This window comes from Podarcis raffonei, chromosome 2 (assembly GCF_027172205.1).
Source record: "Podarcis raffonei isolate rPodRaf1 chromosome 2, rPodRaf1.pri, whole genome shotgun sequence".
NCBI classification, from domain to species: domain Eukaryota; kingdom Metazoa; phylum Chordata; class Lepidosauria; order Squamata; family Lacertidae; genus Podarcis; species Podarcis raffonei.
Window position 1 is genome coordinate 3,002,652 of NC_070603.1, and position 15,267 is coordinate 3,017,918.

The window sequence follows — 15,267 nt, forward strand, 5'->3', positions numbered from 1 at the left end:
CTGCCATGGTCGGGAGGCGTAGAAGGGAAGGTCCGCAGGTGTGACTCACCGGGCCAGTGAAGCCAATCTTAAACTGGCCGAACTCGGGCCGCCCTCCGCCCCCTGCTGCGCGACAGCCCCCCAACTCAAGGCGCCGCCGACGGCGGGGCTCGAACTTTCCGCCTCGCCTCCGCTCGACGTGACTCCGCTTTCCCTCGCGCTAGCGCCCGACCGCGCGACCGCGCCGCCCCTCCGGACCGAGAACCGCGGCGCCAAGCCGCTCCCTCCGCCGGCTTCCCGCTCCCTCCGCTTCCCTTTTTTTCGGACCCGCCCCCCTCGGAAGGAGGAGGCGCCTCTCTCGCTATAATCACGTGACGGCCGCATCCGGGCCCTTTCGCCTTCTCTCCCTCTTCCCAACATGGCGGCCTCAGGTGAGCGGCGGTCGCGGGGCGCGTGGGCCTCCGGGTCCAGGCAGGCCGGTCGGCCGGCGGCGCCGGGCTCGGCCTCCCTCCAGAGCCGGGAGCGCGTCCCTCCACAAGGCGGCTCTCGCCCTCCAGCAGCCCCAAGACCTGAGCGGGCGCGCGGCTTCGAACGAGGCGGCCTCGCGCGGCTCCCGCTCCGGCCTGTGGGGGGGCGAGGGGGGGCGCGGGCGGCACTTGGAGCTCCGTCAGGGAGGGGGCGGGGGGCGGCAGATGGCACCTTCTTGGGCCGCGTCCCAGTGCGCAGGCGCGCGGCAGGCGCGGGCGAGGTGGGGCAGGGCGGACCTGGGCGGCGCCCACGTGGGTGCTGCTTGGCTGACTCGCCGCCGCCCGGGCTGGCGGGGCGGGGCGGGGCGGGCGGAGGCTGCGGGGAGCTCGTCGGCCGGCGCTTGCCCGCCCCGCTCCGCCTCCCTCGCCGCCGCCCCCCCCCGGCCGCGGGTGGCATTCAGGGGCCCACCTTCCCCACGCACCCGCCGCCTGCCTGCCTGCCTTCTCCCCCACCCCGGGAAGGAATTAGCAAAGCCGAGAGGTCAATCCGGAAGCCCTCCTGGACCCCGAGCTCACAGGATGGCCTGGGCGGGTGGGGGAAGGACTGTCGTCTCCCTCTCGGCCCTGCTTTGGAATACGGGGAGGGGGCTGAGAAAACCAGCCCACCTCGGAGGGCTGCTGGAGCGGTTGCTGAGACTCCTGCGCTCTCTCCACGAGGGAGAGAAGTTTTCCATGCACGTTCACGGCCCCCGATCTTACTTGCCTAGTATGGTTGCCTTCTGGCCTCCTACTTTTCTGTTATCTGGCTTCTCTGGAGGCTGTGTTCTTGCTCTGTCCCAAGATGGCCTTCCTATTTACGCCATTGCAGGATACTAGGGAAGTGTCCAGGCTGTTCTTTGTTATATCTCTTATAACACCTGGTGTATTGGGCTGTGTACGTTTTGTTTGGGTTAGGGCCAGTCATTTTGCCACTTGGTTTCCTAGTTCCCTTCCTTCACACACCACCAGTCTTGAAAAGATTGACTTTGTCTATTGGTGCAGCAGGATGAGGTGGTAGAATGACCTTCATAATGGAAAGGGGATCATATAAAATTCCCCTCTATAAACAACACCCCCATGAAAATGAGCACAGTGCAACATCAGGCTGGACTAGAAACACTGACTGATATGCTAGTATCTTCCTTACATGGGGGGAAGATTCAGAAATGGCTTTCCTTGCCTGCAGTCTGGAGCGTTGCAGCCCAGTCTACCATTTAATTCTCCTGCATGTATGCTGTGAGTTGCAGGCTATTTCTCAAATATAAAATTTACCCATCAAATGTCTGGAATGCTGGGTCTGTTGCGGCCTGACTCCTGCTCCTTGCATAGCTTTGTCTTTGCTGGAAGAAACATAGGAAGAGCTGGGTCCACAGGGTACTACTTACCATGCTTTCTGTATGCATTTCTGCTTTAACATAAAATGAGGCTTCTCTTGTTCTTTGCACACTACTTCCCTATTTTGATGGGGACATAGCACATTGCCATCTGTGTAGAAGATGCTTGTGTCTTCCTGTTGGAGAGTTAATTTTATTTCTGTGTGTTGATAGCACAATAGTCTGCCAAGCTCTAGTGTAACACTTCCAATTTGTGTCTTGGATAATGGAAAATACATCTGCCTAAGATCAACCTCAGGATGAAGTTGATGGGCTTTGGATAGGTTATTTATTTGACTCTGAAAGGCACCTCTTTGTTCCCTCCATTGCCTGGTAACAGGATTGCTGTTTGTGCTTTTCATAAGGTCCAGCTCTTCCATCTAAGGGATATGTGGTGACACTGATAGCTGTGTTCCATGGAACTATGTTCTGCAGGCAAATCTCTCACCTGTACTATATTCCCTACATCTGCACATTAAAAAAGATTGTTTTCGGTTACATTTAGTAAGTCCTTACAAGATGACAATGAAGCTGATTTTTAAATATATAATTTTATTTCTAAATTTTGAAGTTCACAAATCGATACATACCTTTAAAATATTATTGATAATATTAGATTGTTCTGCCCCCAGACTGGTATTTGAAAAACAGAGTGGCTCTCAGTAATACAGAAACTGGGCATAATTCATTCCGCAGTATCCTGTCCCAAGAGTTCCCTAGGAGACAACATCCAGAGGGCAACAGGTTCCCCATCCTTGGTGTTTAGGTTCTCATTACATGTTGAGCTTACCTCCCACACTACACTTTTTGCAGCCCAGTTGCTTGGCTTTGGCGGGGGGCATAGAGTATCCCTTGTTTACTTTATTCCAACATTTCACTTTCTTAGCTCCTGGAGTGGTTTCCGCTGCTGAAAATGGAAGCTCGAGGACTGCTCAAGGTGAGGAGGATTTTAGTATTTCATTCTTTTCTTCTGACCTGCCAAGATAATGTGGCATATTTTTAATCTCTGAATATGGTTCGCATAACAGCACAAGGGATCCCTAAGAATTAGGGAGGAGCACTGCAGCATCTTCCATACAAAACAAAGTGTGAATGTTTCTTGTGTAAGTGTTCTTTGTGTCTGTCTGCTTGGGTGATAAGTTCTTTGTGTCTGTTTAGATGTTGTGGGTCGATCTCTGCCAGGCATGACTTTTTCCCAGTGGTTTAGTATGGTGGCTGACTTCCATATGCCTTTGAAATGCACCAGACTGCACCAAATAGCTGCACTAAAAATACTAAAGTGAAAAATGGGAGGGCACACCTTCTGTATCTTGTTAGCTGGATACTATAGTATTGCAGTTAACCAGACATAATTCCATTAGAATTCTACAGTTTACTTTGAGACATTTGCTGCCAGAAATGAAACACCTCTGTCATAATGGATGGTCTTTGCAGAGATCAGGCATTCTGCTGTTTGACTCCTAATGGTAGGACAAACCATTGCAAATGCTTTGAGAAGCACATCTTAAATACTTGAGGGGGGTTTTCCCATGGGCCGGATTCAGCAAACCTGGTGCACTTGTGAAAGCCAGCACTAGTGTAATGAGCTTGCCCCCCCCCCCCGCTTGCCCCAAATCTGCTGGAGGGTTGGGAGAACTCCCAGAACAGCATGCAATGGGAAAGGAGGGGGGATCGTTCAGCCTGGCAAGCAAAAATGCTTGTATGAGCACTGCATTGAATTCTATTCTCCCCAGAAGTCTGAGTCCACTGTAAAACTGATTGGGGATTTTAGCACCTAGGGGACTTAAAAGGGGTTGAACCACATACACAACTTTTTTAAAGTCTTAGTTGGAATGATGGCTTTAAATAATTTACCTTCTTGCCAAAGTTTTGAAACTACTGTTTACACAACTGTGAATCTTTTGCATCTTGCGTAGACACAGTGGGCTGTGCAAGAAAACACAGCAGAGCTTGAAACCTGGTTGTGTTTCTTTTTCATAGGTCAGTGCAGCGTATATTATTCAATCTAGTAAGTTTGGCAAGCTTCCTTCACTTGCAGTCTTAATTGAAAAGAGAGCTAACCCATTTCCTCTTTTTTTTAAAAAGGTAGATATTCTTTTGTCATACTGCATTGGCATAGTGCATTTATTCATTAGATTTTTTAAAGTTTATATTTATTGTCAGGCCTTTGTATTAGGGTTGATTATATATCCTTGTGTTAGCCTTTGAACAAACCTGCAAATTGGGTTAGGCTGAGAAATGGTGACTTGCTCAAAGAATCCTTATGAGCATATATTTTGTGCCTCAGATGATAAACTTGATAAGCAGTTCCATAAAGCTGTGTTATGATAGGACAGGAAGATTGTATTTCAACAGCAGTTTCTCTGTGGCTGCTGCTGCCGCCTCAGCTAAGTTACAGGAATTGTATCTATTCTTGACAGTAGCTTTTAGGTCTTAATTTCTGACCCAGTTCTTTAGAACAAGAGATGCCATGAAAACAGCCTTGCAGGTTTGAAGAATATGGGCATAATGGGGTCTGTTTGGCAAAATGGGGGGCCTGTAATATAGGCAGGGACTGGTGTTGGGTTATGGATACCCTATACCAGCAAGAAGAACTGTTTTCAGCCATGTGGGGATTATTCAGTATTTTTCTTGATCTTTGACAGGGTTGGTGATGTAAGATCAAGCAACACTGTGTATCTTTGCAGTGTGACTTTGCTGTACTGCTTGCTCTCTCTGAGTTGTCAGCCATTTGATGCAAACTGAGCCTTCAGGTTTTGAGTCCAGTGCTTGCTTGTTAGCATTGAATTTGTTGTCACTGAGAAAGTGATACAGATAGCCACTTTTAAGAGTGCCATGCCATGGGGGACAAAAGAAAGTGGAAATGGCTGCATGTGAAAGACCTAGTTTCTTAAAAATGCAGTTAGTAGGTTGCCTGCTTCTGACCAACTAAATTTTTAAATAATTCCTAAGCTGATTGATAGTTCAGTACTCTCTGTGTGTGTTTGTCCTTACCAGCCTGAACTTCAACACTCCAAAAGGGCTTACTCTAATATTTTGTTAAGGAAACTGGTGGGTTGTTGGGTTTTTTAAATGGCATTTTCATTGCATTCAGTTTTGTAAGTGACTGAGCATCTAAGGCTGCTAATTTTATATTTAAAATAGTCATACCAAAAAAATACAATGCTAAAAGGTTTGCAGCCTCATCATCTGTCCTCTGAGTTGCAAAGCAAGGAGTCACCTTAAACCAGAATATGTGCAAAATGGATTGTTAACTGATAGTATTAACTGGAACCACACCACAGTTTGAAACATTACGAACTGGGCAAATGTCTTAGTTGTATTTTGGATGTGCAAAAGTCAAAGTGAGCAGCTGATACAGATGGTAGTGACATTTCTCTAAGACAAAGGCTTCATATCTTATGCCCAGTAAACTTTATATGCTTGATCTTTGTAAGAAGGTAATTATTACACTTCAATTTATGTTTTTAAATTACTGTACTGATATCATTAAGCTGCTGCAGGAGCCTCTGGGCATTGTTGGATAGAAATTTGAGCCAATAAAAACGAGCTTCTACTGATGCCCCATGACAGTTTACAGCAGGCATAGGCAAACTCGGCCCTCCAGATGTTTTGGGACTACAACTCCCATCATCCCCGACCACTGGTCCTGTTAGCTAGGGGTGATGGGAGTTGTACAGTAGGCGCTCGGGTTGCGAACGTGATCCGTGCGGGATGCATGTCCGCAACGGCACTTCTGCGCACACGCAACTGCCAAAACCCAGTAGTAACCCATTCCGGTACTTCCGGGTTTCGGAAGTCCGCAATCCGAAAAAACACAACATGAAGCGTCTGTAACCCGAGGTATGACTGTAGTCCCAAAACATCTGGAGGGCCGAGTTTGCATATGCCTGGTTTACAGGTTGGGCTTTGAGATTATTACTGTGCACTATGATGAGCAAAGCACAGTGGAAGGTCTTTCCTGCCTTTCACTGAAATAGATCTTGTCTGATCACATCATTTGGGGAGTGCCCCTAGGGCCCATGCAGCAGTTCTGTATCCTATTTAAACTTGATTTATCTGCAGTGGATATGACAGTGCTTTATGTTAATTAGGGTAGGAGGAGAGTTGTGGGTGTGAAGGTTTTGTGGTTTAAATGTTAAAAAGACTGGGAAATAAAGCCAAGAGAAAGGTGTGCTGTTAACAAGATCAAGTTGGGGTCCTATATGTAATTCCTTTTACATTGGCCTTTGGGGTTCCAGTCTCAAAAGAGCCTGCAGAAGATACTCTTATGAAGACCGTGAACTGAAAGGACCACAGTTGTATTTTTGAATATTCCTATCCCAAAGGTGGTGTGGAGGAGCTCTATGTTGGAGCCTTTGGACAGCAGTGCAGAAAGTCCTGTTTTTATTGCATGCTACAAAGAGGTTTCCTAAGCTACACAGTTGACAGTACAGTGGTGCTTGTGTAGAAAAGTGACCAAGACTACATCATGAACTAGGATGGCCTATTGCCTTTCTATGAGCAAGCAAATAATTTTGACCCTCACCTACCCCCTCCCTGCCCCACCAACATGCTTTACAAGATTGTTGTAAGGATGGGCTGTATTTGAACACTAAATGCATTTGTGTATAAATATTGTGTATTAAATTGGAGTCCAGTTTTAGTATATAGGCTGTACAAATCTGTTATACTGGGCACGGATAATCTCCTTGTCCAGTACTTACTTGAAGGGTTAGCAACTTTCTAGGCTCTCATGTAGTCTTTCCCAGCCCTGCCGTTTGTGGTACTTGATGACTGTGATTAAAACAGGAGCCTCACATATGCACAGAGGTGCATGCAGCTTTTCCTCTTTCTAATGGGACCCTTTACAGTGAGGTTTCCACTCACAGGCATGTTGATCTCATTGGAATACCAGTCTCTTCTAGTCACTGGGAAATGGAGAGTCTGTTTGGGAAGCTCAAAAAACATACTTCTCCAAAGCACAACGATGATGAGACTGTGATTCCCTCACTGTAAGTAGGCAAAGCAGCCTATGTTTGAAGGGTACTTTTCATATATTCTGACAACCTTGCCATGAAGTCACAATGTGATGACATAATTGAAATTATCACAATGTGGAGGCAGATAAACATGACCCTGTAACTTTACTGTAGGATTTGCACTCTTAATAAGAGAGGGGAGGGAGCAAATATTTTAAAACCATGCCGTTTATCTTTGGTCAAGTATTGGCCAATTACTATGCAGGTTGCAGAAGAAAGTAAGTAAATTAAATGGGTGTCCGTAGCTCAAAAGCATTAGGTGTTTCCAGTCCATAGCACTGGGTCCATTTCCCATGCCCTTACACAGGAAGTAGGATTCTCTGTTTGCTGGTGGTGTAGGAGACAGGATCCAGCCCTAGTCGAATCTGTAGTCTTCTTGAAACAGCATTGAATGTGGTATATAATGAATCACCCTATCAGCAGTGAATCATAATGCTTCAATGTTACTTCTTCACCAATTACTGTTGGTAATTGCAGTGGAAATATCCAGCTTGTTGGTCATCATGGCTGCAGCTTTAATGTAACCATAAATGCAGAGTTGAAGCTGCTTGTTTTCGTTCTCCATAATTCTTTCCAAGATAGACTGTTTCTGACGGGAGGGGGGGGAGTTCATGAGTGCTATATAGACACACTTGTTTTACTCCAGGACAAAGGTTTAAGGAATGCAGAGCAGTCAGTGATAAGTTGCCAAGATGTGAGTAGTAAGTGGCTGTTCAGAACATCACTTAGCATTAGTATGAGTGAGGATAGACATCATCATAAGTCATGGAAATTCATATGCCAGGTTATGTCCTACCAATTTTTTTTTCCAAATTATGCAGTATTATTTTGTTTTTATGGCTGATAAGTTTTAACAATATGTTCATTATTGTAAGCCACCCAGAGAACTTTGTTTTTGGACAGTATATAAATGTAAGTAAAAGAAAGGACAGCAAAAATTGATGAATCAAGAGTTGTGCAAAATTTGCTTACATTGGTGCAACAGTAGCTGATAAAATAGAGCTGCTGTGTAAATATTAGGAGAGTTGTTTCAGTCTTCTGTTATTCATCCCCCCTCTCTCCTGCTAGCAGCCTGGGAATGTTATTGGGACATGGTCCGATACAGCCTGCTGGAGCTTCTCAATTCGTTCTTGCTGGGACTGTTAAAGGTCTCCCCACCCACCCCCAAGAGCTCCATATAGAACTGCCTGATAGTAAAATTTAAAAGGCCTAAAGTTAGATGATCCACAAAACACAAGTGCGGTCTCTGGAGAAGTGCTTTTGCTGGTGGGTCAGCTCCATGTAATAAACAAAATGTTGGGCTTGTTTATTAGAGACCAAGTTCAAAACTTTACTCCTCTCAGTAAATATTGTGGCTGTTGCACACATCATTTTTTTGGTATATAACTGTGGTGTGAATGTTACTGATAGCTGATGAAAAGACTGCAGTTTATAAATGTGACATTGCCCTCTAGTTTTCCTGCAGTGGAGGAGAGGTAGGAAGATATGAGCAGAGATCATGTGAGTGGGCCATGCAGTCTCTCCCCACTTGACTTCCCACCCAGCTCCATAGCAGATTGTTTCTTTTTCCATACTTCTTTTTGCAAACTGTAGGGGACTTTCCAACCTGGTCTACCCTTATTCTGAATAGAGTCCCTGCCCTTCTCTAGTGCTGGGAGACAAATAGAAGCAGTGTACAAGGTCAGAGAGAACGTATGGCAGAGCCTTGTCTCCACCATCACCACCTACCTAGGAAAGGCAGGTAGGGGCTTGCTGTTCCAGTAGTACTAAGCTCCAGGTGTACTTGGAGCATAAGATCACAGGCAAGAATCCCCCCTTTGGGGTGGGTAGGAAAGGCTTCTGGCAAGCAAAGGTTGTTGCATGGCCACCAAGGCCAGCTAAAGCTTGCAAATCCTTGCTTATAAAGAATTAAACTGACTTTGCCCCCCGTTCCTCCCTCTCCCCCAATTTTAGCTCCTTACTCTTTCCCCCTCTCAGTATGTTTTATCCTCCAGCCAAGGACAGCATAATCCTACTACGGCCCAGTTAGTCACCTGTTCTAAGGGGGAGTTTGTGCTTCTAAGGAACAGAAAGTGCATTACTCTTCCAAGAAGTAGGAAACACTGTGTGCCCGTTTTACGTTGGAAAGGATGTTCCCTAAAGACATTTCTGTGGCCTCAATAGTATCAGTTATTCCAGATCCTCCTTTCTTCTAGAGGCTGTTCCTCTGCTTACAAGTGTGCTTTCTAGCAGCACTGTATGGGCCAACAACTTTGGTATGTAATATTTAACAGCATTTCAGATAGGATAATCAAGCTCAAAAACAAGACTTTCTTCCCTAATAATAATAATAATTTTTAAAAGCATTTAGGGTGGCATCCTTCTCTGTTTCAAATTCTGACAGCTCATAGTAAATACCCTCCCATTCTGTCTGTCTGACACATAAGATAAAGGGCAGACTTCCAAGAATAAAGAATTGTGTGCTTCTAGGATAGAAGGTTATCTGCTCTGTGTGTAGGCTGTTTTCTACCATTGTTAGGAAGCGCCGGTTCCTTTGCCAGGGCTTTAAGGTTTCCACCTAAGATCTAGAAATAGGTTGAATTCTTGGGTTCCTTTTTGACATGGTAAAAGCCCAAAGGCGTTCTGTAGAATTTTAGTTTTTATTAGTCTTCATGACATTTCAAAACTGGAATTTTCTGTGGAGCACATTTGACACAAATAGTGATCCTGTGATAGATGTTGACTCGTGGTGATTATTCCACATATAAAAATTGGTGTGGCCATACAATCTGAGAAATGAGATTTTTATTCATCTATGAAAGTACGTGATAAAACTCTTGTGTTACACTTCCTTACCTTTAATAGGAAGGGTTTGCTTAATGCTACATTTAAGGTCCATTTAAACCACGTAGGTTGGATAGCAAGCTTCTAAGGGTTCCTACTGTTTTTTAAACCCTCAGCTGGCATCTTTGAATGTTAATTCCAGCATTCTGTGTATTGAGTAGACTTTTGCTAGATTCCCTTGTAAGCAAAACCACAATATGATTTTTGCTGTGCCATCAAAATATATAACAATTAAGGTGAACAAAGTGGCAGTTGTGTTCTTTGTGTTTAGGATTTTAACATTTGGTGTTGACTTTTTTTCTATTATAAGTTCTATTATGCAGCATTCTTTATCATTGGGGATCCCCAGTAACTAGGGCCGTTCTCTTGAGTTTTACTGGAGGCAGAAACTCCCCCAGTGTGGAATAAGAGACCTCCCACAAGTTAAGTACAATTAACAGAGAACTATGAAGAGGAGTCTTATATAGAGCTCTGAGTATTATCACTGGCCAACAGTTCTCTTCTCTGGTTTGTGGATTCGTGGAGGCTTGTTGGGTATACAGAGTTCTCCCTGATGTTTACCTCATTTGTAAAGCCCATTGTGTGACTTGGCTTAAGCTGAGTAGGGAGTGAGCTTCTGGCTCAGCAGGTCATCTGGACCCAAGATGACTTCTCTCTGTCCTGATCCCGTTTCTGGGCCATGCTGCTAGCTTCTTTCCTTTGTTAAATGTTGCTCCTCTGAACCCCAAAAAGGAAGCAGTGGTGTCCTGCCTATGAAATTCTCTCCTAATGAAATGCCTCTCTGCAAACACTTTCCTTTTTTTACAATGCAGAATACCAATATTTTCTTGGCTTACCAAGAACTCATTACAAACTGCTATCTATGGATAGAATAACTTAGAACACTGTCACAACAGGAAAATGATGGGGAATGAAGCTGTACAACACTTTATTTTCTACTGATTTTGAAATTGAATCTGTTTGAATTCAAGTGTATGTTTTGGTTGTGCTGAAATGTGTGATTGGGTGTTGCTGTGGAAAAGTGGATTTGTAACACAATGTCTTCCTGTCTTAATGGCAGTTCCTACTGTCTTTTAAGATTGGTTGGTTTGGTTGCTTGTGTTCAAATCAGTAGTAATAGACTGATCGGCATTCTGTATGCAAGTGAACGGTAAATGACAGCAGTTTCCAACATTTTGAAGCGGCTTTTGTATCACTTTTCCTACTTCTTACAGCTAAGAAGAAGAACAAGAAGGGGAAGACCCTGACTCTGACAGACTTTCTAGCAGAGGATGGCGGTGGTGCTCCCACCTTTGTTCCAAAACCAGTTAGCTGGGCAGATGAGACAGACGATCTGGAAGGAGATGGTAAGATAAAACATAATAATGGTGTTTGGTTCGGGGGGGGGTTGCTTTGCTTCTGCTGAACAGTTTCTAGGTGTCAGTGAGAAAACATCCTGGAGTTTCTTCTAATCTTGACTTTTCAGCTATTCTCTCTTTCCTCCAAACTGGTGTCATACATTTGTTGTTGGACTGCAGTCAGTCCCAGTCAGCAGTGTTAATAGTCAAGGATGATGGTGGGTTGCAGTCCTATATCTGAAGGGCACCCTATTGGGGAAGGCCAATACTAGCAGTTTCTTGTTCTCTGCTGCATTTTTATAATGAATTTTGGGTAAGTAGTTACTTTTTTTTATTAGAGAAAACAAAATAAGTGTCAACTAGGACAGCTATGGAAATCTCCAGCCATGGTAAGAAGCCAAAATTTATGTCCAAAGGGTAGGGTCTTTGCTGTCATGCTTAGCTTTGGGGGTGCTTGGAGCACTTAATGAAGCTAATACAATTTCAGAGCTAAGGTACCATATTCCTCCCCAGTACTGAGTCCTTCTGAAGCCATCACAAGCCCCTCCCCATTTCTAATTTGGTGGACTTTTGGTGTGTATGCAATGGCATTAAGCAGTGTATCTTCCTAAGAAATACAGCCCATGGAATCTTTATGAGCATGCAGGCCTGTCACTTGGCTTCAGTCACATAGAGAGTGGCATTCAGGGTGGGCCCTGTATTATGTAGCCTGAGGTTGCAAAAGACTGAAGTGTTGCTGCAGCATCTTTCCCTGCACATGGAGGCCCTGGTTCATTTAGAATACCTCTTTGTGTTTACCTCTCCAAGGTGTTGGAGAGTCATCACAGCCCTCAGCTACACACCTTGAAGTGAACATTTGTCAGCAGTCATTGCAAATGCTGCTAATATGGAGTTGTTCTTTAGGACAGTTGGCTGCTTTTTTGCCCTTGTAGCAACAACCATTTCCCCTACATTCTCTTTGAGTGGATGGTTTGGAACCAAGTCCTCGGGTTTCTGTGAGTTAGAATGTGGGAAATTGCTTATGAAGTGGCATGGCATTTTTATTAGGCTGTTGTTTGCTTGCAGAAAGAATCCCATTTGGGGCGGTTTGTGGAGGTGGTGCTCTTGTCTAATAGTGACCAGTCCCTATAAGTCTCCAATACTTTCCTCGCTGCCCACAAGTCAAATGGAGGCTGAACATTCTTTGCTGTTCATTGTAAATGCTCTGTGTGTTTGCTAATGTGTAACGCTTTTCCCTCCTAGTTTCTACCACCTGGCATAGCAACGATGACGATGTGTACCGAGCCCCTCCAATTGACCGTTCCATCCTGCCTACTGCACCTCGGGCAGCTCGGGAGCCCAATATTGACAGAAGCCGTCTCCCAAAGTCACCCCCCTACACTGCCTTTCTGGGAAACCTACCCTATGATGTATCAGAAGAGTCCATCAAGGATTTCTTCAGAGGGCTTAATGTGAGTATTTCATGGTTAGCTTTAAGGTTCACGGTCTGGTAGTGCCACGTGGAATCCAGCAGAAAGCATTCAATAAGAATCCAGATGTTTTTTGTGTCACCTTGAGAGGATAGCAGCATTATCTTAAGCTGTGTGAAAATGGTAATGTCAAGAGAAATTCCGCATATGCCTTGTCTTTAAAGATGATGTTTCTGGCATGAAACTCCACAGGAGTTTCCCTAGCAGCTGGTAGAAATCCCAGGCCTCTTTGATGAAGTGAAGAGCGCTTTATAAAGTGAGAAGAATGATCTGGATTTTTATATTGTTTCTAGCTTCTCAATACCTTACACTTTGGAAGGCAGCAACAGACCCAACTCTACTATTTTCAAATAGCTTTATGCTACATAAACTTCTCAATTGTAAAGAGTAGTTTTCTACTTCTGGTTAGCCCAAAGCAGGCAGCTACCCCTTAGAATAGTGGTGTTTCATGCAGTTTGCTGATTGGGTGATTGGTCAGGGGTCTTGTGTCCAAACATCTGGCAGGTACAGGCATAGATCAGAAATATAGTGGATTTGGTTCCAGGCCACCGCAATAAAGCAAGTCACACAATTTTGGGAAATCCCAGTACATATCAAAGTTATGTTTATACTGTAGTCTATTAAGCCACCCCACCCCAGTTGCAGGGGCAGGAGGAGAAAAATCTGTCTCCGGCCTGCACCACTCCCATGGCTAGAAGAGGGGGGGGGTGGCACCAGTACTGGGGGGTTTCCTTCACCTGGAAGTCGCCAGGCTTCCTGTAGCTGCACCCACATTCTTGTAAGGAGCAATATCTGCAAAGTGCAATAAAGCAAAGGCATGCCTGTCTAAACCACAGAGCCTAGGGCTTGCTGATCAGAAGGTTGGCGGTTTGAATCCCCGTAATGGGGTGAGCTCCCGTTGTTCGGTCCCAGCTCCTGCCCACCTAGCAGTTTGAAAGCACATCAAAGTGCAAGTAGATAAATAGGTACTGCTCCGGCAGGAAGGTAAACGGTGTTTCCGAGCGCTGCTCTGGTTCCCCAGAAGCTGCTTAGTCATGCTGGCTACATGACCTGGAAGCTCTCTGCGGACAAACGCCAGCTCCCTCGGCCTATAGAGCGAGATGAGCACTGCAACCCCAGAGTCGTCCATGACTGGACCTAATGGTCAGGGGTCCCTTTACCTTTTATGCCTGTAATGCCTCCTTTAAAAAAATTATGGAGATAGATATCATTTGTGCACCTGAGGATGTACCAGCAAGAACCACTCTACCTTCAAGGAACTTAGACTTTGTGTGTTTATTTTTCTGTCCTGATGCCAGAGTAGTAGTGACACTGTGCTTCAAGAGTCTGGTTCTCCTCTCTCCCCCACTTGAACAGAATTAGATTGGAAGGAGGCAAGGCCAGAACAGTAAATTGCGAAGAGATGCAACAGGCAGCTCTTATGAGATGTGCTCAGGACTCATGTGAACTGCTATTTCACACAGCACATGAGGGTTTCTCTTGTCTCATGGTTTGGGAATTGTACCTCTAGCGATTTAACATGCTGGAAGGACAGATCACAATTCCCAGCAGACAAGCCTCTTGTTTTGAAATGCTGTACATAGCTTGGGGCTTAAAAAGAAACAAGATAGGTGTGATGAAACTGCATTTGATGTTGGAAGGAACTTCCTGTATAACAAAGGTAAGCATCATTGATCTTCTTTGTTGTTACACCGATCTTGAGTCAAGCTCCAAGAAAGATCTAACTGTCCTGTGGTGGTCAAAAAGTGAAGAAGATTCTTCCCTGCTAGCCATTAGTCTAAATATATATTTGGTAGCTTTGATAGCAATGAATGTGCAGTGTAAATAGAAATGTATTAGCTTCAAGTGATCTGCTGGTTGGTTCCAATCTAGCTTCTGAGTACTCCTGACCTAGAATAAAGTTAGCATCTTTTTAAACAGTCTTTATTGAAATCAGGATGGTTAAGACTGCAGCCCTGTATACACTTAGCTGGGGTTAAGGCCCATTTAACTTGATGGGAGGAGCCTGAGTAGGCATGCATAATAGTGTGCTGTAAAAGGTGTGTTCCTCCAGTGTTTCAGTGTCATAAGGGAAGCAGAAAGAATAATTGGTGTTAGTGATGCGTGTGTAGAATCAAAGACTTAGGATAATCGTTCTGTTGGTGTGAAACACCAGAGTATATTATGTGGTCTGATTTAAGGAGTGAAAATCGTATCACCTGCGTCCACTCCTGCCTTTCTCTTTTCAAGTGCCCTTATTGCTATTACTAATTTTTTAAAGGTTTTTTTCTAACTGCTTTGAGGGGGTTTTCTTACTATCAGCAGTATATAAGTTTTATGAAATAACATTGTTTGTTTGTGTTTTTCTGTATATACAAGCACCATATAGTGGAAAGGTAGGATACACATTTAACAAACAAATGAATAAAGCCCAAGGGCATTTATCCTGGATTTCAATTGTTTGCGAGTTATGCAAGTTTGTATTTTATAAAGGCCACCCTAAGGGTGAAGGGTGGCATGAAAATGTATTTAAATAAGTGCAGTCTTTGTAGGAAGATGGTTACTTAAAATATTTCCCCCTGTCACTCAACTGCAGATAAGTGCTGTTCGTTTACCACGGGAGCCTAGTAATCCAGAGAGGTTGAAAGGATTTGGATATGCTGAGTTTGAAGACCTGGACTCCATGCTCCGTGCTTTGAGCCTCAATGAAGAGGTGAGTTGAAATCTGCCGAGAAATGTAGTCATATCCCTTGGCTTGATGTAGCCCAGCCTCTGAGGTG

The 15,267-nt window shown here is 44.7% G+C and overlaps 1 protein-coding gene across 2 annotated transcripts in view; it reads left to right on the top strand.

The window, feature by feature from the left end:
• Positions 1–336: 336 nt before the first annotated feature.
• The window catches only part of EIF4B (eukaryotic translation initiation factor 4B), a 36,356-nt gene continuing 21,425 nt past the window's right edge, over positions 337–15,267 (top strand). The window contains exons 1-5 of one of the 2 annotated variants that reach the window (XM_053370222.1): positions 337–410; positions 2,745–2,795; positions 10,917–11,048; positions 12,282–12,490; positions 15,084–15,200. In XM_053370222.1, the coding sequence (XP_053226197.1) occupies positions 398–410; positions 2,745–2,795; positions 10,917–11,048; positions 12,282–12,490; positions 15,084–15,200 (522 nt within the window). In that variant the 5' untranslated portion in view covers positions 337–397. Of the gene's footprint in view, positions 411–2,744; positions 2,796–7,029; positions 7,098–10,916; positions 11,049–12,281; positions 12,491–15,083; positions 15,201–15,267 lie in introns of those variants that run through there. The other variant, XM_053370231.1, reaches the window with a different exon arrangement.